The 27,857-nt window shown below is 46.5% G+C and overlaps 1 protein-coding gene across 2 annotated transcripts; it reads left to right on the top strand.

Moving 5' to 3' along the window:
• Positions 1 to 27,726, top strand: LOC115572816 (nidogen-1-like). Of its 2 annotated transcripts, XM_030403369.1 has the most exons (21): positions 1 to 531; positions 9,338 to 9,640; positions 10,476 to 10,705; positions 10,813 to 11,187; positions 11,248 to 11,393; positions 11,507 to 11,647; positions 11,754 to 12,005; positions 12,577 to 12,777; positions 12,865 to 13,098; positions 14,552 to 14,689; positions 14,776 to 14,904; positions 15,443 to 15,586; positions 17,173 to 17,295; positions 20,340 to 20,579; positions 20,666 to 20,838; positions 21,368 to 21,494; positions 21,809 to 21,980; positions 22,062 to 22,219; positions 22,361 to 22,484; positions 23,758 to 23,870; positions 25,030 to 27,726. In XM_030403369.1, exons 1-21 carry the CDS (start codon positions 325 to 327, stop codon positions 25,149 to 25,151), a joined length of 3,852 nt encoding a protein of 1,283 aa, XP_030259229.1. In that variant the 5' UTR covers positions 1 to 324; the 3' UTR covers positions 25,152 to 27,726. The 2 variants fall into 2 exon arrangements, with proteins under 2 accessions (XP_030259229.1, XP_030259160.1); XM_030403300.1 differs by having other exon boundaries at positions 10,813 to 11,393.
• The last annotated feature ends 131 nt before the right edge of the window (positions 27,727 to 27,857 follow it).

The raw sequence follows: 27,857 nt of genomic DNA on the forward strand, positions 1-27,857 counted from the left end.
TGTCGCCACTCGTTGCTTCAGTTTAAACTCATTTTAACTCACTCTGAGGATTAATGCGAGCTTTTTCTTCATCGTTGAGACTTTTGTTCTGAAGAGAAGTTGACCGGAAGTCCTGTGGCGGTTACTTAAACACCCCCCCGGCTGTTCCCCCGCTGTTCCCCCGGGCAGTCGCCCCTCCCTCCCGCCTCTCCGCCTCCTTCAGTCCGCATCTGTCCGCCGCTCAGTCCGCTGCTCGCGTCGCCCGCTGCCTCACCTCCTGCCCGGCTAACTTCACGGGGGAGCCCCGCTGGTCTGACCGCGTCTGTAGAGCTTCAAAGAGAGAAGATGAGTCCCGGGTCCTGGAGCTGGTTGTGGGTCTGGTCGTGCTTGCTGAGCCTGAGTGTTTGGACCCGCGCTCTGGAGCTGGAGGAGCTGTTCGAGTTCGGAGAAGAAGCCGGGGACCAGCAGCTGCAGCCCGGCTCGGACTCCTCCGCCGGGCTGCAGCTGAACGGCTCCGTGCTGTTCTTCAGCGACTCCTTCGACAAAGTTTACGTGAGTTGAACCTCCAGCTGGAGAAGTTTCCACATTTAACCCCGATGTTCATTCATCAGAGTCCGAGATGTGCCCAGGAAACAGGTTCAAAACAGCTCTCTGAACCAAACCCCACTCATTAATCCACCAACTTTAACTCCAGTCACAGTTTAAACGACAGAAAACTGTTTGTTCAGAGTTTCAACGAGTTTACAACAAAAATTTAATGAGATGAAAAATTAATCGGCGCTTCAAGAATAAATAAAAATCTAATGAGACTTAAAATGAGTGAAATTCAAATGAGATTCGGCTTTAAAATAATGTCCTGATCTGTGTGTGTGCAGCTACATCACAAGTGTTTATTAATCATTCATACTGTTAAATGTTCAAAGCAGCCAGACAACAAAAACATGAATATTAAAACAGAATATTTGTTTATTCGTCTCAACTAGAAACAGAAGTAATTATAACAGTTTGACATTTTTTGTTTATCACAAAACCTCAGAAATCATCTTAAACATCTCATGTTACTGTTCTTCTGTGTTCAGTAACTTATCCAAATTAAATACTAAATGTTCTTACAGACCACACTCTGCTGTAATACTGACATAAGCTCCTCACACTCATCCCTTAAATCTGGTAGTTTTCAAATGGAGTTTGGCATTAAAGTGTTACATTAAGAAGCTGGTTTACAGGGAAGCTGAAGACATTTTGGAGCTTTTAAAGGTGACTTTTGTGTTGTGTGATTCTTTGTAATTATTGATCTGTTAAGTGCTCTTGATATAGTGATCACTGTCAGTCACTTTGTCTTCTGTGTTTGTTCGTTCACACCTGATAAAGTTCAGCTCCGCTCAACTCTTCAGCTGTTTTCAGTGCTCGTTCTCCTGCAGACACTTCAGCTCACATCATTCTGTCTTTGACTCGCGCTGTGATGAACTTCTGTCTCTAACTGCCACTTGAACTTCTTTTAAAATGCAGATTTCTCAGCCCGATCAGTGTGTTTGATAAGCTGATCGTCTCGTCACTGCTATCTGCTCTCCCTCTCTGTTTGTTTGTTTGTTGACACCTGATAAGCTTTTCTATTGGCTGTTAATCACCTCCACACAGTTTGTAGGTGTTTGCTAAATAAGAGTGGTCTGTCTGTCGGCTGCTGTGGTTTAGATCCACATCAGTCCTGCTGCTCTCCGACTCCGAGCGTTTGGTTTGTGGTTGTGTGGCGACACGTTGAAGTGTTGGTGTGTGAACAGCAGTACAGGAGGACAGTGTTCACATCGTTTACTGAAGGAAAAGTTACTAATACACAGTGGAAATGTTACTCGAGTAAAAGTATGTGAGTAAAGTCTGCGACTGCTGTTCTGATGGAGACGATTGTGGCTCAGTGGTTGGTGTAAAAGCATCTTTTTACTGTTGCTGGAGCTCATGTCATCTGATTATCGTCTCCATGAATCCATCGATGAGAGAAATGTGTTGACAACGAGCCCAAAGTTTCACCTTCACAGCGACTGTTTGAATATGATAACTTTATGTATATAGAAGAACAGGATACAAACAAATACACATTTTGTTGAGGGTGAGCAGTAAAAAAAGTCGTAGCCGTTCTCTTTGCTCTCGTCATGCATCGACTCCAGCGAGCTCACCTCCGTTTCTGGATTTGAAGATGCAAACGTCTCACATTTACCTACAAAACTCGCTGCTAAAGACCGAGCAAAACGATTCCCGATGGTTTGCATGAAAGTCGAGGTAAACTGTTCACAATGCAAGTTGGGTTTTTTGCCAAATAAAAAATGGAAAGGCTGTCGGGAAAAGTAGGCATTTCAGGACGCAACAACCACAAAGAAGATCTTATTTTTTGCGATATTCCTAAAATGATAAAAGATTTTTTACGATCTTGTTTTTGCGAAAATGGCTGATTTTAGTCCAAACCGCAACATGATTACGAACACTTTGAACCAGAAGAAAAGACTTAAACAATGAACAGTTACTTAATCTTCTACTTTCAGCGGCGCGTGTTTTTTTTATAAACTCTTCATTTGTTTCGCGTGAAAAATCTTAATGAGTGAAGTAACTTAAGATGGAGGTGAAAGTATAAAGTCAGATTAAGAGAAAATACTCAAGTAGAGAGTGCAAGTACCTAAAATGTGTTCTGAGCTACAGTACTCGAGTAAATGTACTCAGTTACTCTGGCCAACAGGCAGGTGGAGCTCTGGTGTTTGTTCAGGGGGGCGGAGGTGTTGGGCTGTCGGTGAACAGAGGCTGGAATGTGAGTCAATTAAAAGCCAGCACAGATAAGCCTTTCATCAGGCCGCCACACACACACACACACACACACACACACACACACACACACACACACACACACACATTCCTCAGGTCATGTGACAGCTAATCCAGATTTGAGCGTCTACACTGAAACACATCTGTTCCTGTTTCCAGCACTCGATTCTCACTTTTAAACTCGGCTTATTTTATTGATTTGAGCCTTTAATGAAGATCTGGGCTGGGAGCGAAGCTGCTGTACCAAACTGAGCGACAGCCTCTCAGACCCTGAGGCCCCCCCCCCCCAAAAAAAATCCTCAAGGTTCATTGTTAATTGTTCCCCCTAATTGAATCAAGCCTAATCCAACATCACATTTAAATCTGCTAGATCTCAATTTGTTTTTGGATCTTCGTCAAGTTGTACTCAGCCTCCTAAATACATCTGATATTATTCTCCCTCTCGCAATGTTAAATTCCTGGATCAGCACCAAAAGTTAATGATGTCAGTTCTGAGCCGAGACTTCGTCCTCAATCCAAATTAGGTGGAAATCTTTTCAGTAGTTTTTGTTTAATCCTGCTGACAGACCATCAAACCAGCAAACCAGCAGACGAGGGCGTAAAAATAAAACATCTTGCTTCTTTCTCATTTCTGAGGGTTGCACGTGAAGCGGACGCAGCTTTGACGAGTCGAGGCAGTCGCCCGCGAGGAATACATTTCCCAGCAGCCAGCTGAGGCGATTGACTGGAATATTTCCAAAACATTTTGTATCTATTAATCATTAATCCGCCCTCATAATACAGAATATGAATGGAGCCCAGGTTTAAAGATACAAGAATCAAAGCTTTCAGAAGTGATGATAGGCCAGTGTCGTGTCAGAACCTCGTCTCTTCACGACTGTTTGACTCATTGGCTCAGTTTGCACTAGCTGCTGGCCCTCGTCGACGGACTGAAACGTCACGGTCGAGACTGTTTTCTCTTCTCTGTTCGGTCACTTCACCATTTGTTTTCCTTCCTCCTGTTAAAACAAGCCTCAGACCACACAGTTCACTCAGTGTCAGTACAGGAAGTGGATGGGACATCGTGAAGGTCTCCAGACTTGTTTCATTAACTCTGAGGAGACATGTAATGTAGTTTGTTGTTGGAGGATGAAGCCGTTAGCATCGTTCACCCCGAGTTCACTCACAGGACGGGAAACACACGATGCTTGTTGTCCTGTTGGTTTTACCCCACGAGCAGTGATAGTGTTTCGGTCTGTGGTTGAATCCCTCAGCCAACACTCTGGTGACACCTTCACAGTGATTATAATAACTTTATTTATATAGAAGAACAGGATACAAACGAACACACATTATTTTGAGGGCGCTTGTTGCAGAAATCTAAACCACCTTCATTAATCGGTCCGTCCAAGATTCAAGAAGTTGCAATCAGACGCATTCAACCAATCACTGAATTCTTTGCAGACCCTGTACTCATCTCTGCAGACTAGCATCAGTTTCCTCAGTGAAACTAAAACCTGTGACGAGTTGAATTTTCCAAAGAAGAAAAGCTAAATTTAAAGGAACAGTTCCCCCGCTGCTGCAACATTTGCTCCTCCTGATTAACTTGATTAGCTTTATTAATACCAATTCCATCATCGATTCAGATTTTTGGCCTGATTCTTTTTTGCTTTCTGGATGAATCCCTGATCAGTTTGTGTTGAGCCAGCTGTAGAAACAGGCTGTCTGTTATCTGCTAGCTTAGCATTAGCCTGCAGTGTCACATCCAGACTCTTCCCCTGTAGAGGTTCAGCTGACCAGAGGAATCTCTGACGGTGTCGGACATCTTGGTTGATTTCCTTCATCAAAGATCCTTTATTGATGTGTTTGTGCAGAGGGCTCACTCTGGACAGGTTTGAGGAACTGATGAATTTCTCTCTTTTGTTGCTGGTGGTTGTTTTATTTCTGGTGAATATTATTTGAACTCACAAAGACACCAGGACCAAGTCAAACTGGTTGTAAAATAACTTTTGTCAGGACATAAACCCAAAGATCTGTTGGTCTTTACTGATCCAGATGTGACAGCAGAGCCGTCAGCGCTGAACAAAATGTTTAAATCAAACTGAATTTCGACCTCAAATTGAAAGTTAAGTTGTCGATTTGGAGGTTTTTGACGCTCATAATTAGTACAAAGATGAGTTTGGGTTTTTGTCTTATTAGCTTTTGGACCTCCAGTAGAATTAAAAGTTCTGTGCATTTAAACAGAGCTCGTCCAAACAACGAGCGTTCTTAAAGAACTGAAGTTTTTCGACTCCCAGCTGTCATCGTTCGTCTCTCAGCTGGATTTTCCCACAGCGTGAAGCTCTAATTGTTCACTGTGACTCTGCGGTCCATAAAGCAGCCGCCCCCCTCCGTTAACGACCCGCCCACCCCCACAGAAACACTGACATCCTGTTGGTCTGCGGCTCCCCAGTAATTAGCACCACTGCACCCTTCAGGCTCTCTGATATTCAAAGTGACGTCAGCTTTGAGAACAACTCTCCCATGTAGTAGAATTAAAATCTCCTGGCTGGGCTCCAGCTGTCGGAGCTGTGGAGGGGCTCCAGTCGTACGTTCAGCCCTCCACAGGAAGCGGAGCGTCCTCGCACAGTCGGCACATCTGGAACGTATAGATGCAATACATCTGCCGTCCAAAAAACCAGATGTGAGCGGTCGGCGCGTTTCCTCCCTCCGCTGTTCTCACAGTGATAATGATGATCTCAGGGGTCGGACATGTGTGATGTCAGTGTTCGCTCAGACAGTACATGTATTATTACAGTACATGTAGGAACAGCAGGTCACTAACTGCTCAGAGAATCGCAGGAATGCAGCAGAGACGTCCGAACAAAACCGTGAAGCACAAATTACACCAAACTGATTTAATATGTCCTGTTTTTATTAGTTTGGACGGAAGTTTTCTCCTGTTTTGTGTTTTTAAAAACAATCAACAAGCCCAGAGTCTGCAGCACTTTATGAAGCCACATCTGTGCTGCCATCAGATCGAACACAACGCTGGAAATGAGAAGCTTTTAGAAGAAGAGTCTGTGTTTGAGAGTGAAACAGTGTTGAGACGTCACTGATGTGCATCTGCAAACTCTGACGGCGAGCAGAAAGAAAAGTTTGGTTTCAGTTTGTGCAGAGAAGTTCAGTTTGTCTGTGGTGGTGCCAGAAAATGAAACACAGAATCACTGATAAAGTCTCATGAGTACAGTTACATGAATTCAGCGGAACATTTGATATGTTTTTAGAAAACGAGCTTAGAAAGGTTTGTACAGAACAGACCCAGGATCTGTTCCTGGTCTGTTCCTGGTCTGTTCCAGGATCTGTTCCTGGTCTGTTCCTGGTCTGTTCCAGGATCTGTTCCTGGTCTGTTCCTGGTCTGTTCCAGGATCTGTTCCTGGTCTGTTCTAGGATCTGTTCTAGGATCTGTTCCAGGATCTGTTCCAGGATCTGTTCCTGGTCTGTTCCTGGTCTGTTCCAGGATCTGTTCCTGGTCTGTTCCAGGATCTGTTCCAGGATCTGTTCCTGGTTTGTTCCTGGTCTGTTCCTGGATCTGTTCCTGGTCTGTTCCAGGATCTGTTCCAGGATCTGTTCCTGGTTTGTTCCTGGTCTGTTCCAGGATCTGTTCCTGGTCTGTTCCAGGATCTGTTCCAGGATCTGTTCCTGGTCTGTTCCTGGTCTGTTCCTGGATCTGTTCCTGGTCAGTTCCTGGTCAGTTCCTGGGTCTGTTCCTGGATCTGTTCCTGGTCAGTTCCTGGGTCTGTTCCTGGTCTGTTCCAGGATCTGTTCCTGGTCTGTTCCAGGATCTGTTCCAGGATCTGTTCCTGGATCTGTTCCTGGGTCCGTTCCGCTCGGCCTCCCAGGTCTTTGTGAGCGTGGTTAGCTGTCGGCCGCTCTGCTCAGACAATAGGTTTCCTGTGTGTTCTGTGAAGAAGCTGGAGTGTGTTCAGCTCTGCAGGCGTCTCCTCTGAAGTCAGATACCTGCTGAGGCCGCAGAGACTCGTCCTCCCGCCCACATGCTGCTGCCATTCATGCGTTTCTCAGGAGGAAGTCTCTCCCTGAAGAGACGTCTCTGCTCAGACCTCGGGCCTTACAGAGGCAGTGGAGCAGGACGGCTTCTCCTCCCTCGGCTCTGGTTTCATCTCCTCCGTGGACAGGATCTTAAGATGTGGTGACTGACGCTCCGAGTGGACTGAAGACCTTTTGTGTGAAACACATCTCACCTGTTTCATGATGTTCTCACCTACGAGGAGGTTTTTAGCCGTACAACTCTTCACATGTCTCTGTACAGAACAGCTGTTTTCTCTCCGGCTGCCTGAGTGTACACGCTGAGATAAGATGGACGACGGTGAGATACACAGTTTATGTCTGGAGCTGCTCACGAGGCCGAGCGCCGGCGCCGGCTCGCCGGATGGAGGAGAACTTTGTGTCCTCCACCCTCAGCTGCTGCAGCCGACAGCTTCATGTGTGGAGGACGAAGACGAAGATCACCTGCTGCAGGACGAGAGCTGAGGCGTCTCTAACACCTGCGTCGTATAAACACGATGACTTAAATCTGCTGCGAAGGTTCTGCAACACTCACTGAGTCTCTGCTGACTGAAGATAAAACTACTCCTGAAGTGGAAGAATTAGTTTCAAGGTTTTGATATTAAATGTGCAGCAGATCTGTGTTGTCGATGTTCAGTGTTCAGTGTTCAGTGTGGGACCTGAGAGGACTCCTGATCCACGGGTGCACATTAACCAGCTGAATATTTCCCATGATCCTTTGGTAAATCATTTGTTAACAGCTGCCTGTCTGATGGGATATTCATGACAATCTGTCAAACACGTGGCAGGTTTAGCTCCGACCTGCTGGAGCTGCACATCAGGTCAAAACACACAACATCAACTAAAACTAGAGCTCAGTAGAGTGCATACCTCTGCTACAGTCCCCTTTAATTAAATCAAGTCTAATCCAATATCAAACTGGATATCTGGCCACAGCTGCTGAACTATAATCAGCAGATTCCAGTCAGATCATACTCATCATTAGATATCAGCAACTGTAAGACTTCTGAATTATTTCCATCAGTATCTATTTATCTTCACCAGAGACATTAACAAGAACAAACCAACCAGCCAACCATCCGAATAATCAACCAACCGACCAAACAACGGTCTGACCAACCAATCCTGCAGCAAACCAACCAACCAGCCAACCAATTGAATAATCAACTGACTGACCAACCAAATAACCATCCTACAAAATAACCTCTTGTGTATCTTTGACATGAGACCAGTCTGTCTGACAGCTCGTCATAATAACTTTAATTTCTGACCACATGAAGTTGAAAAGATATTTAAACAGACGCTGTTCAACTTCCATGTGTCGACATCGACGGTGAACGTTAAGAAGACGTCTGTCTGCTCAGTGAACGTCTTCTGGATATTTAATGCTCGGTGGGATAAAGTGAGCCGTGTTAGTTACAGAAGCTGATGGTCGACCTACAGGACAGTTGGAGTCAGACTGAACTGAGCCAGTGTGTTTCTCATGTGTGTGTTTGTGTTGTGTGTGTTTTACATGTGTGTTTGTGTTGTGTGTGTTTGTGTTGTGTGTCTGTAGAGGCAGAAGGTTGTGGGTGTCGGCTGAGTGTGAACAACAGGCCTCTGTGTCTGCAGCCTTTCACATTAATGAGACCACAGTCACATTATCATCAGCTCCTTTGTGTTGATGAGAGGCACACCGACTCTCAGAACCTCTCAGAACCTCTCAGAACCTCTCAGAACCAAGACAGTTTGTTCAGCTTGTTTCTCTTTTAACTCACCTGCAACTTTTTAGAATAATCGATTCATCCTTTCAGTCACCCAGTCACTTCTTCTTCTCCAGCGGGAGGATTTGCTGCCTTTCGGTCCGTCAGACAAAACAAGAGATTTGCGGACCGTGTCACCTTGGGTTCATGGAGAAGTGATAATATGTGACATTAAAGAGACTAAACATTTGACTGCAGTAGAAATATCTTGTTAGAATAATGAGATTGTTTAAATTTTTTTCTTGGATGTTTAGCAGATCAAACACAAACTGAAGCTGTTGAGTCTTTTGTTCCTCACGGTCACAGTTCAGTGTGCAGCCGCTCAGCGTGACGCGGGATTCAGTTCATGACGTTAAAAAGATCCGTTTTGTTCTGAGCCAATGTGAAGTAACCGTGTGGACGACAGAGTCCAGAATCTGAACGTCCACTGGAGATTTAACTAGAGCTGGGTCCAAACGCTTCTCTTAGCATTCTGCTAAACAACTGAAGCAGCTGAGACTCGATTTAAAACAGAGAAACAACCAAAGAAACATAAAATCAATTTGAGATCTCGTGCTTCTCTTAGTTGAGCAAAAGTTTTGTGTGATGTAGCATCATCAGAAAATAGATCGCAGGTTTTCTCAGAAGTCTTACTCTGAAACATGGATAAATAAGAATTAGGTGGTGGATGTTTCTTTTAAACTGGTGTGACTGGACTTTCCACAGGATTACTGTTTTGAATCTGTAAACATCTCATCAACAAGTAAACTGTACGTCTTCTGTTCCAGATTAACACAAATGGATTTGTGTCTTTCGCCGAGCCTCCGGCTGAGGTGGAGTACCTGGGCAAGATGCCCGCCGATTTCAAAATGATTGCAGCCCTGCTGGGAGACCTGGACGACAGTGACGGCCAGGGGAAGGTCTACTTCAGGCAGGACGACAGCCCTGAGGTGCTGAGTCGAGCCGCCGAACACATCAGGCAAGCTTTCCCCAGAGACACCGGAGTGGAGCCCACCAGCACCCTCATCGTCACCTGGGAGAACATGGCAGCCGCGGGGACGTCCGGGCGAGGAGACGGACTGGACGCCAAGGTGAGGGAGGCACGCTGCTCTTTCAAAAGCTCCACAATGCAAAGAGAAGTGAATTTTTATTCCAGAGACGTTTGGTTCTCAAAGTGAGACCACAAGCTGCAGTTTAATGTCGGAGCGTCCTGCTGTAATTATCACTGCTGGACGCCAGAGTTGTCTCAGACGAGCAGAGTCAGCAAACAAACAAACAGGCGGAGACGAAGAGTTACTGCTGTCGGTCTGCATTTAATCTATATTTAATCTTTTACTTTTGATTTTGTCCAACAGCTCAAAAATGGATGAGCACAAGAAAAATGTATCACTTTTAGCACCACCTTTGGATTTAAATGTCTCCACTTTTTTGTGACGGTTAATCGCCTCCTTACATGTGAAGTTAGCTCCTCCCACATCAGTCTGTCAGCTGAACGCAGAGCGATCGGACTGACAGGAAACAGGTTGAGCCGAGCTAGCTAAAGTGTCACAAAAGTAAATCACACAGTTCAGGCAGGATTATTTACATTATGTGCTTTTTGTGGAGCAGCTTTGAATTCTGCACATATGTGTCACACAGAAGTCACTGGTCTCTACAACAGCTAACGTGTTAGCCTCCCTACAGAGCACGAGCTTCCTCCAACGATCAGAAACTCAAGACATTTCTGTTGAAGTTTCTTCAGAGCACTCCTCCTACTCAGAGAGTCTCTGGTGACTCTTTCTCCCATCCTGAGTTATAATATTTACTGTAATCTTAATATTTACTGTAATCTTTGTCTCCTAATCTTTGTTTGAGACCATCTCTGTATCAGACCATGAAATGTGGCTCGGTGGACTTAAACTGAGAGCTGCATCTTTGAACTTTCAGAGAAACACTTTCCAGCTGGTCGTGGCCTCCATGGAGTCGTCCTCCTACGCCGTCCTCTTGTACCCCAGAGACGGCCTGCAGTTTCACTCCACATCAGTTGGCGGTGAGACGAAGCTCCTGGAGACGGGCTTCAACGAAGGCCTCGTGCAGGGCTGGTTTTGGAACAACCAGCCGGGGACGTACTTCCGCGTCACCACAGATGAGGAGACTTCCATCAGGGACTTGACTGAGTATGAATCTGATGTCACTAACTGGAGATTTGTTTTGTGCTCAAAAAGACTCATCATCTATATTCACTGGAGTTTTAATCATATCTTTCCTTCTTCTGTACAACTAGAAAGACGACCTCAGGACAGAGAGGAGTTTGGGTGTACGAGATCGGCTCTGCACCGTTCTTCGTCGCCATCACTCCAGGAGTGAACTCTGACCTTCCTGACGAGGGTAACACCACCGAACCTCCTGCGACCGTGTTGCCAAGACAGCCCGATGAGGTGAACTTCACAACAAAGGAAACTCAAGTGGTTCCGGAGCAAAAGCAAGAGTTCCCAACTGAGTCTCCCACTGAGTACCCAGAATCTGAGTCCATGGAGCCAGAAGTTGTTGAGGGACCAGGTCAGTCTGGGCCAGAATACCCTGAATCTGAGACCGTGACACCGACGTACACCAACCCTGAGAGAGCTCCACCGAGGTACCCAGAACCATCTGAGCCCAGATACCCAGTCTCGGAACCTTTGGAACCAAGACGCACCATCCCTGAAACCACTCAGCCCAGATACTCACCAATCGAGCCGAGGTACCCTGACCCAGTCCAACCACGGTACACCAACCCTGAACAAGTCCAACTGGTGCCGCCATATTCCCGGCCCCACCAACCCCAGATCATCATAGTGGATGAAGACGAAGGTCTCAATGTGAACGGTGAATCTAAACTTTTGTGTGTTAAAAGTTTGTCGGGTTATCTCGTCGTGCTCTTGGGTTTTATCTTCCTTGTACTCAGGCTGATTGGTTTGTTCTCTGATTTCTCTTCACAGTATACGGGTACGATGTGGAGCGGTGTGCAAACAACAGGCACAAATGTTCAGCTTTCGCCGACTGCCGCGACTACAGCAACGGATACTGCTGCCACTGCAAGCCTGGTTTCTACGGTAATGGGAAGGACTGTGTTGCAGAAGGTGAGAAAATCTTCAGAGTTACTTAAACTGCTCAGGCTAAAGGGATTACATGTTCATGAAGTGACCAGAAACACAAACAACTCGTCCTCTTATTATCATTTTAAAGGAAAACCACAGAGAATGAACGGAAAGGTGAACGGCCGAGTGTTTGTCGGCAACTCGCCTTCACCTGTGGAGCTCAGTAACCACGACCTGCACTCGTACGTGGTGGCCAACGACGGACGAGCTTACGTGGCCATCAGCAACATCCCCGACAGCCTCGGCCCGTCCCTGCAGCCGCTGTCCTCCCTGGGAGGAGTCATCGGCTGGGCCTTCGCTCTGGAGCAGCCGGGCTACCAGAACGGCTTCAGTCTCATCGGTGAGGAGACGTGTTGGTGCTGATAGCTGTGTGAGCTGTAGTCTGGTTAATGTGGTGGTGTTGTCGAGACTTCAGTTCTGAATCTAATAATTCATCGGAATGGGCTTTCAGTTTTCGGTTTCAAATATTGATATTAATTCTCTGAGTATTTTTCCCATTTAGAAGAACAAAACTTGTGAAGGACACAGATAGCTTAGCATTAGCCTCCAGCTAGCTTAGCATTAGCCTGCAGTGCCACTTCCAGACTCTTCTCCTGGGTGATGGAGACAGTCAGCTGACTCTGACGTGTTGGTTTCTTATCTTCATCAGAGATCCTTTATTGATTTGTCTGTGACGAGGGTTCACAGAGAAACTGTAGTTTGTCCATCTAACTGGACATTCACTGTTTGCTAACATCAGTGGTGTCTCATTTTGTATTTTGTGTCTCAGGATAAAGTCATGCTGTGGCTGTAAATGTAACAGTCACAATAATTTGAACACGATGGATGTTTCCGTGTTGACTTGGATGCTGGATGATAAATCTGATTGTCTCTACGTGACACTTTATCGCTTGTCATCTATTTTCCTGCAGGCGGCGAGTTTTCCCGGCAGGCTGAAGTCATCTTCCAGCCCGGTAACGAGCGTCTGAGCATCAAGCAGCAGTTTAAAGGAATCGACGAGCACGACCACCTGGTGGTGAGCACCGAGCTGGAGGGACGTCTGCCCGCCGTCCTGCCGGGATCCTCGGTCCAGATCAGCCCGTACAAGGAGATCTACCAGTACGACAGAGACCGTAAGGACGCGCAGATAATGAAACAAAGCTGTGTTATAATAATAATAATTCATAGATGATGTTGAAGTGTTTATTCTCCTCCCCCAGTGATCACTTCCTCCTCCAACCGCGACTACACCATCACCTCTCCCGGCAGCGCCGTCCAGCCCAGAAGCTACCAGTGGCGTCAGACGATCACCTTCAAGGGCTGCCAGCACGACGCGGCCATCAGGCCGGAGCTGGCCACCCAGCAGCTCAGCGTGGACCAGATCTTTGTGATGTTTGACGCCGACAACCACCTGATCCGCTACGCCATGAGCAACAGGATCGGCTCTGTGCACAGTGAGTCAAGAGATCCAGTTCAGCAGCACCTGAACATGACACGATACTGAAACAGGAAGAAGAAATCATCTTTATTTTAAAGAAAATATGTCAGACTGAAAGACAAAAACAACAAAAAAACACATTAAATCAACTAGGAGGAGCTTCAAAACCACAAAATAACCTTTAATTTTAATTTTAAGAACCATGATTTGTCACTTTAGGCAACAATAATCAGCATGGACTCGACTTTCTACTAGTGAAAGACTTTTTAAAGCTGTCCTCATCACCAGAGGACCTCGAGTGTTGTCAGTTGTCCTGATCTGTGTCAGAATATGTAAAAAAAACAGTAATTATACTCTGAACCGTCCGTCGTGTAGGAGTTGGTATAAATGACAGAGGTGTGAGGAGAGCGCCGGCTGATAACACGGAACAGATCGTTCGCGTCGTGTCTCAGGACGGTCGCAGGACAAAGATGTGTGTTATTACTGTGAGGAATGCACTGAAACACGCCTCCGACAGTTTAGTGGCTCGCTGGTGTTTGCAGTGGAACATCAGAGGAAGACAAACAGTAATCTGAGCCCGGCTGTATTTCCTCAGCTGCAATCAGAGAGGCTGTTGGCAGGGGGTGAAGGTCAGCGGCCGAGGCCAGCCAGATACCAACGTCCTCCGGTCCTCAGCGGGGAGGGAGGCGGGCGGCGGGGGGAGGGGCACCAGGAGCAGCGCTTAATAAGAGGGGGAGGGGTTAAAGGTAAGAGTGCAGGTGGGGGGCGGTCGAGAGGAGGCTCGGGGCTCCACAGTTACACAAGCAAACACCGCTCGGCTGGAGTCTGCTGGCAGAAAGTGGAACATCTGGGTCGTGTTTCCTGTGAGGAGGTGAAGGTCTGGAGGAGACCTCCACACACCAGCTGCATGATGGGAACCAGAGGACACCGACTGATTGGTTCCTCTGCTGGGGAGTCACTGTACTCTCCGTCAGATGATCAATAAAACCTTTTAGAGAAGCTTAAAATGTCCAACTTCCGCTCAGCTGTGACGAACTGCTGCTGTCAGTCTTTGGGTTTCAGACAGAAACAAGATGTTGAAAGAATCTTTTAACGGATCGAATTAAAACTGTTCTGTCATCTGAGCACAAGAGAGAGGCAGGACCACATTTACTGTAACACCACGAGGATCCTCACTTCCTGTTGGCTCCTCATCAACTTGTTTTCTGGTGTTAAGCTGGAACTTGCCCCTCCTCGGCTACACGCCACAGCTGTCAGGTTGCATTGTGGGTAATACAGACTCCAGGTTTTGACAAAGAAAAAGACCGTGTGGACTAAAAACAGACGTTTCTGTTGTGTGTTATGAACAAATTTCCTTTATTGAAGGAATTTAAAGTCGAACCAGAATCATAAAAATCATCTGTTGACGTGTCAGACGTGATGATGTGATGATGTGATGATGATGTTGACCTGTCCTCGTCTCCTGACAGGCGCTCTGCCAGAACAGAATCCATGTTTCACCGGCAGACACGGCTGTGACATCAACGCCGTGTGCAAACCAGGTGACGGCCTCCAGTTCACCTGCGAGTGCTCCAGCGGTTTCACCGGAGACGGACGCTACTGCTACGGTAAGACCTCCTCTGCACCGAGTCAGTGACGGACTGTGAGTGTTGAGTCAGAACCTCTGAGGCTCCATGTTGTGTGTTGTGAGCAGATGCTGACGAGTGCAGCGAGACTCCTCAGGTGTGCGGAGCCAACGCCGTCTGCAGCAACCAGCCCGGAACGTTCCGCTGCCAGTGTTTGAGCGGCTTCGTGTTCGCCAGCGACGGGAAGACCTGCATCGGTACGTTTAACTGTGTGTGTGTGTGTGTGTGTGCGTGTGTGTGTGTGTGTGTGTGTGTGTCTGTGTGCGTGTGTGTGTGTGTCTGTGTGTGTGTGTCTGTGTGTGTGTGTCTGTGTGCGTGTGTGTGTGTGTCTGTGTCTGTGTGTCTGTGTGCGTGTGTGTGTGTTAGAGTCCTTTGTTGCACATACAGATGTTCTAGAAGCCGCCAGCAGACATAAACAATAAAGCTCTTGTGCGGCTGTAAATGGACCGAACATCTCAGACTGACGTTGGAAACGAGTGAGAAGAAGTGATTTATATGAAACACACACACACACACACACACACACACACACACACACACACACACACACACACACACTGTACGGTGGCTCAGATAAGAAAGGACACCTGGATGTTGTATTCATCATCCTGATTTAATAAACACTGACTGTGAAAATGAAGCAGCAGAAGAGTGAACACACAATATACTCCAACATATAAAAACTGTTTCCTCTCATTCCAACACTGTCGTGTCTCCGTCTGTCTCGTCCTGCAGAGGAGGACCGTCCGGTGGATCACTGTCGGAGAGGAAGTCACGACTGCGACGTTGCAGAGCGAGCGATGTGCAGCTACACCGGCGGCTCGGCGTTCGTCTGCTCCTGCCTGCCGGGCTTCACGGGGGACGGCCGGGTGTGTCGGGGTGAGTCAGCTGATCGTCACTGTTATGACTTTGTTAATGCAGGCAGTGTTGAAGGTCACAGCAGCGACAGGAAGTCTTGAAGCTCAGTGAACTTCCCTCAGACAAACACTAGTTCAGAGTCCTTCAGGCCTCAGAGGGAACCAAACACTGAGGCATCAAACCCAAACTGCCGACATACGACTGCAGAGTGAATCCAGCCTGCCTGCTGAATATGAGGATCCCTGACCTGATATGGAGGAACGCAATGATGATAGAAGTGTAATCAGTAGTTATCTTTATTATTATAATCTGTCCACAGTCTGACAGCAGCAGCAGCAGCGTTCTGTGGGAGCCTGCAGACTCTCAGTGTAACATACTGTCAGACTTCAGTCCTCAGGGACAGGAAACAGAGAGTCCTGCCTCACAGCTGTGCAGCTCATCTCTGACATATACATCCACCCCCACCAGCACCGGCACTACTGGACTCTGCAGCCAGAACTGAATGTACACGCAGCTCAGCTGGATCAGAACAGGAGAATGAGTCAGGTCTAACTAAGTCTGTGCGCTGAAGCAGAGCGTTGAACTACAGAAAGAGAAACAGCTGATCTGTGCTGGAGTTCAGACGTTGTATGTTTGATTGAATGTGAGAGGAGACGGAAACATTAAAACATCAACACTTAGACAGATATATATGTTTGGAGAAGGAAAAGCACCTCATACAACCACAACTGTCACTTTAACTTTAACTGTCGTGTCCCGAGGTAAAGAAACGTTCAGGCGTCCCGACTTTAAAGAAAAAACCTGAGTGTGAACACTCTGTGACGTTCATGTGTTCATAATGTTGACACACAATATATATCTGTATGTCTTTAAATCTCCTCCTGAGCTCTTCTTCAATGCTCGGACAGGACGACAACATCACACTGCAACACGGTTCTGATGAATCCTCAGCAGGAGCGTCGAGAGAATGACACTGATGACATCATCATGTAACAGATCTAACACCACATAAAGTCTCATATCATCAGAACAATATATAGAGATGTAACCAGCCCTTTAAAGTGTTTTAATGGGATTTAATTTGAGACTGGATTGTTTTTAGCATTAGCAGCTGGTGGCTGTTAGCGGCTCTGCTGTTAGCGACTCTGCTGTTAGCGGCTGTTAGCGGCTCTGCTGTTAGCGGCTCTGCTGTTAGCGGCTCTGCTGTTAGCAACTGTTAGCGGCTCTGCTGTTAGCAACTGTTAGCGGCTCTGCTGTTAGCGGCTCTGCTGTAGCAGCTGTTAGCGGCTCTGCTGTTAGCGACTCTGCTGTTAGCGGCTGTTAGCGGCTCTGCTGTTAGCGACTCTGCTGTTAGCGGCTGTTAGCGGCTCTGCTGTTAGCGACTCTGCTGTTAGCGGCTGTTAGCGGCTCTGCTGTTAGCGACTCTGCTGTTAGCGGCTCTGCTGTTAGCAACTGTTAGCGGCTCTGCTGTTAGCGGCTCTGCTGTTAGCAGCTGTTAGCGGTTCTGCTGTTAGCGGTTCTACTGTTAGCAGTTCTGCACCGGGCGCTGGACATGTTCCTGGATTCACACCTTCTTGTTCATCCTCGTCTCTTTCCTTCCCACTCAGACGTCGACGAGTGTCAGCAGGACCGATGCCACCGTGACGCTGCCTGCTCCAACACGCTGGGATCGTACGCCTGCCAGTGCCATCCTGGTTTCCACGGCGACGGCTTCCAGTGCAATCCCACAGGTAGGAACGTAAAAACACTGTCTTCTTGATTAAAGCAGCGATATGTTGGTTTCATGCTCCAAACAAATAGCATATCACCAGAGGAACTGCTAACTGCTGCTAACTGTAGCTGCTGTTACTGAGTTAGCTCAGTTTCCCATGTTGCTGACTCTGCTAGCCCTGGTGCTAGCTGGTTAGCATGCTAACTTCAGCAGACATGTTTGACATGAACATGTTGATGATGTGGGCTGGTGTTGTGCCCGTCTGACAGGAATGTGTTGGAACATGTGGGAGGCGCTGTGTGCTCCCTTCAAAGACGTCTCTGTCTCCTGGTAGACAAAGAGCTCGGATAAGGAAACGTCTCAGGAGCTTTAGTGTCGCTGTGTGTAAACTCTGCGGTGAGAAGTGTAGAGAGACGAGGCGACGGCAGAGCAGTGAAGGATGTTGGTGATCAGAATGTAAACAGACCTGAAGACTCACAGCTGAGCGCCAAGTTACAATGAGAGTCGACAGAAAGACAGATAAAAGTCTGAAGTCAGTGATGGAAGACGAGACTGCAGCAGCCTGAGGTTTAGCTAACAGTTGCTTGCCACGTTTCTCTAAATCCACATTACAATTTGACTTTCAGGGTTAAATATGATTCGATGTCACATCTGGATCAGTAAAGATCAACAGTGATCCGACAACAAACAGACGAACAAAAGAGACGCACACGTCCAGCAGAGTCAGAGAGGAGCAACGACACTGAACATAAAACTTGTAGATGAAATCAAAGGTGTGAGAGTTCAGCCCGTCTGTTGGCAGGCAGACAGTTGGATGGTTCTGTCTGGGTTCTGATTGGTGCCGGTCTCCCCTCCTCCTGAGTGTGAACTGAAGTTACAACATGGAGTCCTGATCTGATCTGCCGCGTCACATTTTATCACGCTGACCTCTGACTGACTTTATGTTGGTTTGTTGATGTGTGTTGTTGTATGTTGTGAGTGTGTGTGTGTGTGTGTGTTGTGTGTTGGCGGCGTGCCGTGGTCCCACAGTTTCAGCCTCCTGCAGTGTCTGCAGGTGTCGGCAGCTCAGAGCTAATTACAGTTCACTGCTCCGCACCAGAGTTTTGTCATATTTTCGTGGTTTTTACGAGCTGTCTGGCTTCTGAAAGTGATAATCTGTGTGTCCCTGTCACGACTCGTCACAGCCAGCAGCTCGGTGTCTTGTGTCTGGACGGGTAGTCTTTGATGTCGGGCCCCTCTCTCTCTCTCAGGGTCTCCTCGCTTGTGTTTTTATCGTTGTGCTGGTTGTTGGCGGCAGACGTGGCGCTGCCCTGCGAGGACACTCTGCGGTCTGTCGGCTGTTATGGCTGCTCCGCGGTCCGTCCGTCTGTCTGATCCCCTTGAGGATAAGAAGTGTGATGTGAGGAGGCTCTTCCAGATGTCAGCGTGGCCTCTGGATGTGACCGCAGAGATGGAGAAGCTTTAATCTGAGGTTCTGTCCACAGCTCACGTGTTTCTCTGCAGCTGCCACGTACGAAAATACTCAAATCTGTCTGTTCACCGGCAACAACGCACAGAAGTCGTTCAATCAGATTCGACCTGCGGTGTGAAAAATCTCTGATTTACATAAAGTCTGAATTATGTTTCTGACCACTTTTATATTATTAATAAACAAAAACAACACATATTTGGCCAAATGTTTTAAGTTTGACACAAAGTCTCACTCTGATTAGAACATCCTTTTGTTTTTGCTCATTAATATCCACTTCCTGTTTGGAGAAACAACCAATCAGATCATTGAATGTGGATTTAAAACTTATAATTGAATTCTTTAGTGTTCAGCTGTAACTTTGAGTTATGCTAACATTAGCATGTAGCTTGAGGTTTTCTGTAGTGGTGTCGTTTCGTTTCGTTTTCTTCCGCTTTATCCATGCGGGTCGCGGGTGATGTTACCGCTTTTATTCCACCTTTTTTCAAGGTGGAGCGGGGGTACTGGGGCCAAATCCAGTGACTCTATGGGCGAAGGCCAGGGTACTCCCTGGATGAGTCGCCAGCTCATCGCAGGGCCCTTACTGATGGCAGTGGCTGCCACGAAGGTGCCAGCTGCACATCAGGAGCAGTGTTGGGGTTCAGCATCTTGCTCAAGGATGCTTCGGCTTGTAACTCAGTCCCTCCCTGGGGAGCCAGGGATTCGAACCAGCGACCTTCCGGTCACTAGTCCTCAGCTCTACCCTGTAGTGGTGTCATGATTTCAAAATCCAAAACTAATTGGAAAACTTTTTTTCTCCCAGAACTTATTTCCTCTCTCCAGCCTGCCAACTTGTGCAAGAGGAAAAAAACAAGATGTCAAACATCACCCAGCTAGCCTAGCGTTAGCCTACAGCTAGCTTAGCGTTAGCCTGCAGCGTCAGTTTAAATGGAACTGAATCTTGTAGAAAACCTGTCAGAGCTGCCTGTGTGGCTTCACACTCTGCTCGTTCTTGGTTTAGTTAGCACCGCGGTCCTGAGGTCTTTATGCTAAGCTAGGCTAATCATGTTCTGACTGCTGCTGCATCTTTTGACACAGAGACGTGAGATTGATCAGGGTTTGATTCCAAATCAACCTTCAAATGAATGGTCTGATATCAAGTCATAAAAGATCAAACGGTTGATCATTCATTGTGCCACGATCCAAAACTGAGTCCACACACGGGGTCTTCATGGTGCATTCAAGGGCAACGCGTAAACTCTGCTGCACCTCGGGACATACAGTCGACTTCAGAGTGTGTGGGCAGCAACAGGAACTTCATGGTGCATTCAAGTGCCGCCTGTAAACTCAAAGATCTTCACTGGAACAGCCACTAAAGTTGTTTAAAATGATTTCTATGTTTCCTTATATTCCTTTTCTTACAACATGCCATTCATGTCTTATAGGCAGATTTACCACATTTAATGTTAATATTTCTGATCATGTACCTTTCACAGCATTAGTTCTTCTCAGAATCTCAGGTGTTTGAATCAGAACTGGGCCCATTTGAGAAATCCGTGGCGAGACGTATATTGTTGATGTTGACGACGTCTCACTCTGCTGTTGTTTGTCTGCAGAGCGAGAGAAGACGCCGTGTGAGCGTCACAGAGAGAGTGCCCAGTCTTCCACCTCCGACTCCAGTTTCTTGTCTTTCTTCCGTCCTCGGCCGGCCGTCGGTCAGTACGTCCCTCAGTGTGACGAACACGGATCCTACCAGTCCACGCAGTGCCACACCAGCATCGGGCAGTGCTGGTGTGTGGACGCCAGCGGCCAGGAGCTCCCCAACACCCGGACCGGGCCCGGGAACACCCCGCTGTGTGAGTATCTACCTGCACACTGTCTGTCAGCTCAGGGATGTTGTCCACGTCTGCCTCACCTGAGGGATGACCTCTCCTCTCCTCAGGTATCGACCAGGCAGTGACTCCTCCCCCGGTCGGCCCGACGCCGCGGCCTGACGTCCACCCTGTCGCTCCGGGAACACACCTGCTGTTCGCTCAGAGCGGGAAGATCGAGCACGTCCCTCTGGACGGATACAACATCAAAAAGGAGGAGGCCAAACCTCTGCTGCACATCCCCGTAAGACAACGTCACTCGAACACAACACACCTCCACAAACATCACCAGGATTTAGACGGATGACTGGACAGTTTTTAATAATCGACAGATGTTGTGTGAGCAGCAAAAGAAACCAGAACACGTGAGCTAAGTGCTAAAAGTGCTAAAGCCAGCGTGCTAACATGTTGAAGTTTACCATGTTACCATCTTTGTTTAGCATGTTAGCATGCAAACAGTTGCAAATTAGCACTAAACAAAAAGTGCAGCTGAGCGTGACGTTATCTTCAGTTCTGCTCGTGTTAAAGGAACAGTTCACCTTAAAATGAACATTCAGCTCGCCTGCTGCAAACACCGACATCACAAACTGATCTGAGAATCTGAGATCTTCAGTGTTTCTGCTGGACTCAGAGTGTTCGTGCACGCCGTCTCATACGGGTCAAGGCTAGCAGTTTCCCCAAGCTCCCAGTCTTTATGCTAAGCTAGGCTAAACATGTCTCGAGAAGCGTCTCCGGATGAATGAACCCGTCTGTCTGCTCCGTCTGTCCCTCAGGACCGGGTGGTGATCGCTGTGGCGTACGACTGTGTGGAGAAGATGGTTTACTGGACCGACATCACCGGGCCGGCCATCAGCAGGGCCCGGCTGAGTGGAGGAGACATCAGCCCGGTCATCACTACAGGTAAGAAGTCAGCAAACAGGAAGTAAAGTTTCATGCAGGAGGCTGAAGCAGGAACAGAGGTCCACACTTGATTTGGACCGAGCAGATGAGGTTCTGGTCGAGTATCAGGGCCGATATTCAGCATGTTTATTCTGTCAGGGAGCTGATAAAATAATTTAAAGATGTCTGGTCCTTGGTCTTCTTCCTTTCTTATAATCTGTAATCGTCTCTGGAGGATATCGGTCCCTCGTTCTGATTCTGGTTCTGATTCTGGTTCTGATTCTGGTTCTGATTCTGTCCCCTGACCAAAGTGTGTCTGTTCCACCCGTCCTCAGGCCTCCAGAGTCCTGAAGGCATCGCCATCGACCACGTCGCTCGTCTCCTCTTCTGGACCGACTCCATGCGCGACACCGTGGAGGTTTCCCAACTGGACGGCAGCCAGCGCCGAGTTCTTTTCGACACGGACCTGATCAACCCCCGACCCATCGTCACCAACTCAGCGTACGGGTGAGTGACTCAACGTAAGATCAGTGGTTGTTGAACCCAAACAGCGGCTGAGGTTTGGACTCACCGGTTCTGTTACTGCAGGCGGCTGTACTGGGCGGACTGGAACCGAGACGGGCCGAAGATCGAGATGGCCAACATGGACGGGACGGAGCGGGTGGTTCTGGTGAAAGACGACCTGGGACTTCCCAACGGGCTGACCTTCGACACCGACAACCAGCAGCTGTGCTGGGCCGACGCAGGTGAGACGCACCTGACAGGAAGCAGAACCAGACGTCTGATCAGCTGGTCAGAACTGTTCTGGTCGTCTTCAGTCCAGGCGGATTGATTGATGGATTGATTGATTGATTGACTGATTGACTGATTGATTGATGGGTCTGCAGGTACTCGTAGGGTGGAGTGTATGGATCCTCACCGCAGGCTGAGGAGGACGATCGTTGAAGGGATCCAGTATCCGTTCGCTCTCGTCTCGTTTGGGAGAAACCTTTATTACACCGACTGGAGGAGGTAGACGCTCGTCAGCACACCTGTTCATTCTTAATCACCTGTACGTGACTGTTCACAGCAGCAGACGGTCGGTCGGTCACCTGACGGATTAATGCTGTCGCCTAAATCTACTTTTGTAGTTTTTACTGAATTATATCGCGATGACAAATTACTTCTTTAAGGTTTAGAAGAAAAAAGCAGTCGGTCAGCGTTACGTAACTACAGAATTATATCATGACCACAAAGGTTCTAAATTATGGATTAGATAATAAAATGAATCTGTAAGTTTTAGGTGAGAAAACAACTAAATCGAATTTTGTACTTTTGTCGTCTAAACCTAATCTGTTAGGTTTAGACGACAAAAGTAAAACATTAGAAGACAAAATGAATCTGTCAGTTTTAGACCTCAAAACTACAAAAGTTTGACAACAAACTAATCTGAACTGGGTTTAGGCTACAAAACAAAAAACAACTAGGTTTAGAAGTTTTCTCACCTAAAAATTGATTTTGTTCTTTTTTAAACCTCATTGAGATTAATTCTGTCGTCAAAATCTACTTTTGTAGTTTTAAGGCCTGCGGATTAATTTTGTCTTCTAATTTTTTTGTTTTTTAAACTTGACCGACTACTTTTTTGCCTGAACTTTACAGATTAATTTTGTTGCCTAAACCAAGTTGAGATAATTTATTTTTATCTAAATCTGATGTTGTGCTTCCGTCGCCCAAAACTAAATTAGAACCTTTGTGGCTGTAATCTTATTTTTTGTAGTTTTGCCGCGTAAAACTGACCGACTGCTTTTTTCAGATACATTGTACAGATTGTTGTTGTCAAACTGATTCAGTTCTTTTGTAGCCTAAACCTGACAGATTAACTTTGTCATCATGATCTAATTTAGCACTTTTGTTGCCTAAATCTAATTTAGTTTGGTCGTTTGTTTGCACAGTGAAATAAATGTTCAGAGCAGCTTTGTGTGTCAGAAATGTTGATCTGACTTTTGACTGATAATGAATCCAAAATACTGAAGTTCTTCATTCAGATCTATCAGGTGAATTGATCTGAGAGGAATGGAAGTGCGACTCTGATTTATTAGTTGTTGGAGCTCGACTGCGTGTTGTTTAGTTTAAGCAGCTCCGACAATCATTTCTAAGTGTGACTAAAACAAAACTCTGCACTAACAGACGACTCGTGCAGCTGAAGTAAACATGGAGTCGTTCTGCAGCTCGTTGTTTGACTGAAGCGTCACATCATCAGCGGCGTTAATGTGGCGCTCTGTGTAATGTTGGTGCTGTGCTGCAGGGAGGCGGTGGTCGCTGTGGACCGACAGTCGCAGAGAGAGACGGACGAGTTCCTGCCGCAGAGACGCTCGCGGCTGTACGGCATCACCACGACGCCGACGCAGTGTCAGCAAGGTGACATCATCACATCAACATCATCATCTTTATCAGGGTTGTTTCAACACGTGTCATTATCTCAAATATCTGATGCTGATATTTGATCTAGTTTACCTGCTTAGCTGCAGACTAAAGATAAAAAAGTAGCAGTTAGCCGTTAGCAGTTAGCTGTACGGAAGCCCTGATGGGACAAGAGTCTGAACTCAAGTGTGTTCATGACTTAAGTTTTGTCAGAACAATTTTTTAATTAAATCTGTTAAAACTTAAAACATTTTTCTTGTTTCTGTTTTTTCAGGAGTAAATAAAATATATATATTTTGTGAAAACAAGTGAAAAGAAATTAATTTTGGTTGAAAAACGTGAGAAAAATCTCCTGGATTCTATTTTTCACAGATGGAAAAATGTAAATATTTTAAAACATAATATACGTTCGTCAGTGAGGCTCATTGTACAACATTAATGCCGTCAGACTTTTTTCACAGATGGAAAAAAAGTCTCTCCTCACGTGTGCAGAACCTGCCTTAGAAACATCACGTTTTTAAGATTCCTGCAGTCTCACAGTGATCCAGTGACAGTCGTCTGTACATCCACAGGTTCACCGCTAACAGGAAGTGCTAACAGCTGATTCTGCAAAGTTTTAAATCAAGTCTCAGCTGCTTCAGTTGTTCAGCAGAATGCTGCAGCTCTGTTTAACTGTGAAGCTCCTTTACAGTCTCGATCATGATTCAGATCCTCGTAGCGTTCTGTACGTGAACATCAGGCTGATTTAGATGTGTGTTATCGGAGAACTGCACCCAGAGCAGTTTAACAGCGACGTACTCGCTGACCGCAGTAATGGATTCCACACGTGTTGCATGTGGACGGATATAAGCGTGGGAACTGTGCGGTGCGGCGGCCTCGGGGGAGCCAGCTGTGGATACGGAGACTCACATCTGGCTGGCGGCCCTGAGCTGCTCAGCTGTCCTGGGTCCACCTGCTGGGCTCCGAGTGACGATGACGAGCTGCTCATTAAACTTCCGCTCAAACCTTGTTTCTGTTTCACCTGGCAACATGTTCACTTTTCTGTTTTTACAGTCTCCTCGTTCAACGGCTCCTAAAATTGCCTGTTTTTTAAAGGGAGTCTGGTGGTCGATCACAGTTTGGTTGCTAACAGTTTCTCCTTTCTGTCTCCTGCCAGCCTATAACTACTGCGCCAACAACGGCAGCTGCTCTCACCTGTGTCTGCCGCGGCTCGGGGGCTTCACCTGCCGTTGCCCTGACGACGGCGCCGGCGGCCGATGCGTGGAGAGCAACCTGTGAGCTCTGCAGGGCGCCGGCGACGCTGCTGCTGCTGCTGCTGCTGGGACACAAACAGACGAAACACACTTAACTGAATTTTGGTGTTTTCCACTTTTCTTACTTGAATCAAACATTTCTGCCATCGTTTCAGAGTTTGCCGTGTTTCTGGCCTCTAAGAGCCGTTCAGACCTCGCTGTGTTCATGATGTCACTGCTGACATCATCACCTGTTGAATTCAGACGTAGTTTCTGGTTGTAATCTGATTCCTGGTTGGAGATTTTCATTCCACACAGAAGGTTTTTCTAAAAAGACGGCAGGTGAACCAAAAAACTCTTTGACCAAATGATATTACTTTGAAAGGGTTCCGATCGACTGACTTCCTGTTGTTGTTTATTGTGTCTTTGTAGTCGTTGCTTATTGATTTCTTATTGTCGTGCTCTGAAACAAAACTGCGAAGAAACAATCAGATTAGAGAAGTTTTCTCTCAAACACTCGAGCCGCCAAAACGTTTGACGTTTTACAAAATGCCTCAAAGCTTTCTGAAAGTGACATTTGTTGTTGTAGTGAAGAACTTAAATTCATCAATATGTTGCCAAGTAACAAGATCAGTGAACTTATTGACGAGCCATCGAGGTCGTCTGTCACACAACTATTTTAGTTTATCCAACAAAAATGAACTAGATGAAACTGAAGATCCAGAATGATTTAATGGTTTCAGGTTTTTGTGTCGGACACGTCGCAGCTGAGATCGTCCTGATCGATCAGTGAGTTCTGACGAGTGCCGATCAGAAAAATGTACGGAAGCCTGGAGCGGCCAGACGGAGAAAGAAAGTCTGGAGCCACTTTATTTTATTTCAGGAGGCTGATCCACGTTCAACACTTAATTAATCGTTCGACTTCACGCAGAAATGAAAACTCAGCGTTTTGTTTTTCCTCCTCGGGGCTTCCGTACGCTCGTCATGTCTCTGCACATCTGACTGGATTTTTAAAAACCTGCACGCCATCAAAACTTCAAAACATTAACGAGAAAGATGCTCATTAAATTTGAATCCAAGAGGAGAAATCCTTCTTAACAGGCTGTAAAGATCAGTTCTGCCTTTTATTGACGGATTAATTCAGTCAGACATATTTTATGTTTTCAAACTTGAGATATTAATGAAGCTAAAAAAGATTAATCGGACTTAATTAAACATTTTTAAAGGCTGTGTAACAAAGTTTTTCATCAGTAAAATAAAACTTCTCTTAACTGTTTAGCAGTCATATAATATGTGATGTGTTGCGCCCACTGACAGGATTATATATATATATATATATACTCAGTAGTTTGGACCACTAACAGAACCACGACGAGCCAGAGAACCGGTCCTGAGTGATGTGAAACACACCAGATTTATTCTGTTGTTGTTTTAAGACTCGCAGTGTGTTTTTTTTTTTATTATGAACTTGTAAATAACGACCCGATACGCAGACGACATTCTGATTTCTGTCTAAATGTGCCTGAGACCTGAAGAAGAAGAAGAAGAAGAAGATGATGATGATGATGATGATGAAGATGATGGTGATGAAGATGATGATGATGATGATGATGATGGTGATGATGATGATGATGAAGATGTGCAGCTCCTGTCTGAACTTTTCATGTAAACGTCACATTTACATTGAAGACGTGCGGCGATGATTCCAGTCGGTCATAAAACTAAATAAACAAACCTACGGGAGCCTGAAGCTGCCGACATTAAAGTTAAATCACTAAAACAGTTTATAAAAGTTGTTTCTGATCAAATGTTCTGTCGTAAAACTGACAACAAAGAATTTCGACTTTTCTTTCATCAGAAACATTTCGAGGAGTGTTGAAGCTATTTTCTCCTTTAAAAAGATGAATATTATATCCTGAATATGAACCGACCTGAACGATGTGTTTTGTGAAGTCGTCCTTTAATAACATTCATCAACCAAAGACAAAGACGACGTCCTCAAAGACACAAAATCAAACTGATTGATCGCCCGTCAGTGATTCACGTCATCGCTGACACTGATCGATGAATCTTTGCACCAAAGTAAAATACGAGAAAACAAATTGATGAAATGATTTGTATTTGTGTGGCCTCAGACGTCCTGACAGTTCTGACTCTGATGAGACCGCCCGGTGTGTCGGAGCGAACAGGAACATGAAACTATATTTGATCTGATTTATTGATCTTTCTCTGACCGAAGCAGCTTTAACGTTCCTGTTAGTTTATCTGGAGGACTGAATGTGTCCAGAGAAACGTCCGGACTGGAATCTCAGCTGCTCACGTCTCAGATGTAAAGCTGACAGCAGCACAGGTGCATTGTGGGTGAAGTGGAGAGCAGGTCGGTGTCACTTTAACAAACTCAGCTCAGGTTTTTTTCTTTTTGGTAACTGAAACCCATCAGGGACAATCGGACCGGTCCAACAGGGCCGCACGGCAGCAACACATCCCAGATGATCCCGTCCACCGCGGGCGGTTCTGGTGTGTTGGTCGGTGCCGTGCGGCCCGACATGAAGTACTGCGTGTCTGTACTGAACACCACCAGCCTGTACAGCCTCAATAAATCCTTTTTTAATACAACGTCACGTCTGCCTCATGTTCATGATCACTGCCGCCATCTTGGATTCCACAGACTCCTCCTCTCCTCCTCCTCCTCCTCTCCTCCTCCCCAAGCTCCGCACCCTCCGCCTGCTCTTGTTAATCTCAGAATCAGTAA

The sequence above is a fragment of the Sparus aurata genome, chromosome 1 (assembly GCF_900880675.1).
Source record: "Sparus aurata chromosome 1, fSpaAur1.1, whole genome shotgun sequence".
Lineage (NCBI taxonomy): Eukaryota > Metazoa > Chordata > Actinopteri > Spariformes > Sparidae > Sparus > Sparus aurata.

Bases quoted from the DNA above. Each gene is read 5' to 3' on its own strand.
- LOC115572816 (XM_030403300.1), top strand. From the start codon at position 325: ATGAGTCCCGGGTCCTGGAGCTGGTTGTGGGTCTGGTCGTGCTTGCTG. The intron at 12,778-12,864 runs GTAAGGACGCGC...CTCCTCCCCCAG, and splicing joins CTACCAGTACGACAGAGACC to TGATCACTTCCTCCTCCAAC. The intron at 22,485-23,757 runs GTAGACGCTCGT...GCTGTGCTGCAG, and splicing joins TATTACACCGACTGGAGGAG to GGAGGCGGTGGTCGCTGTGG.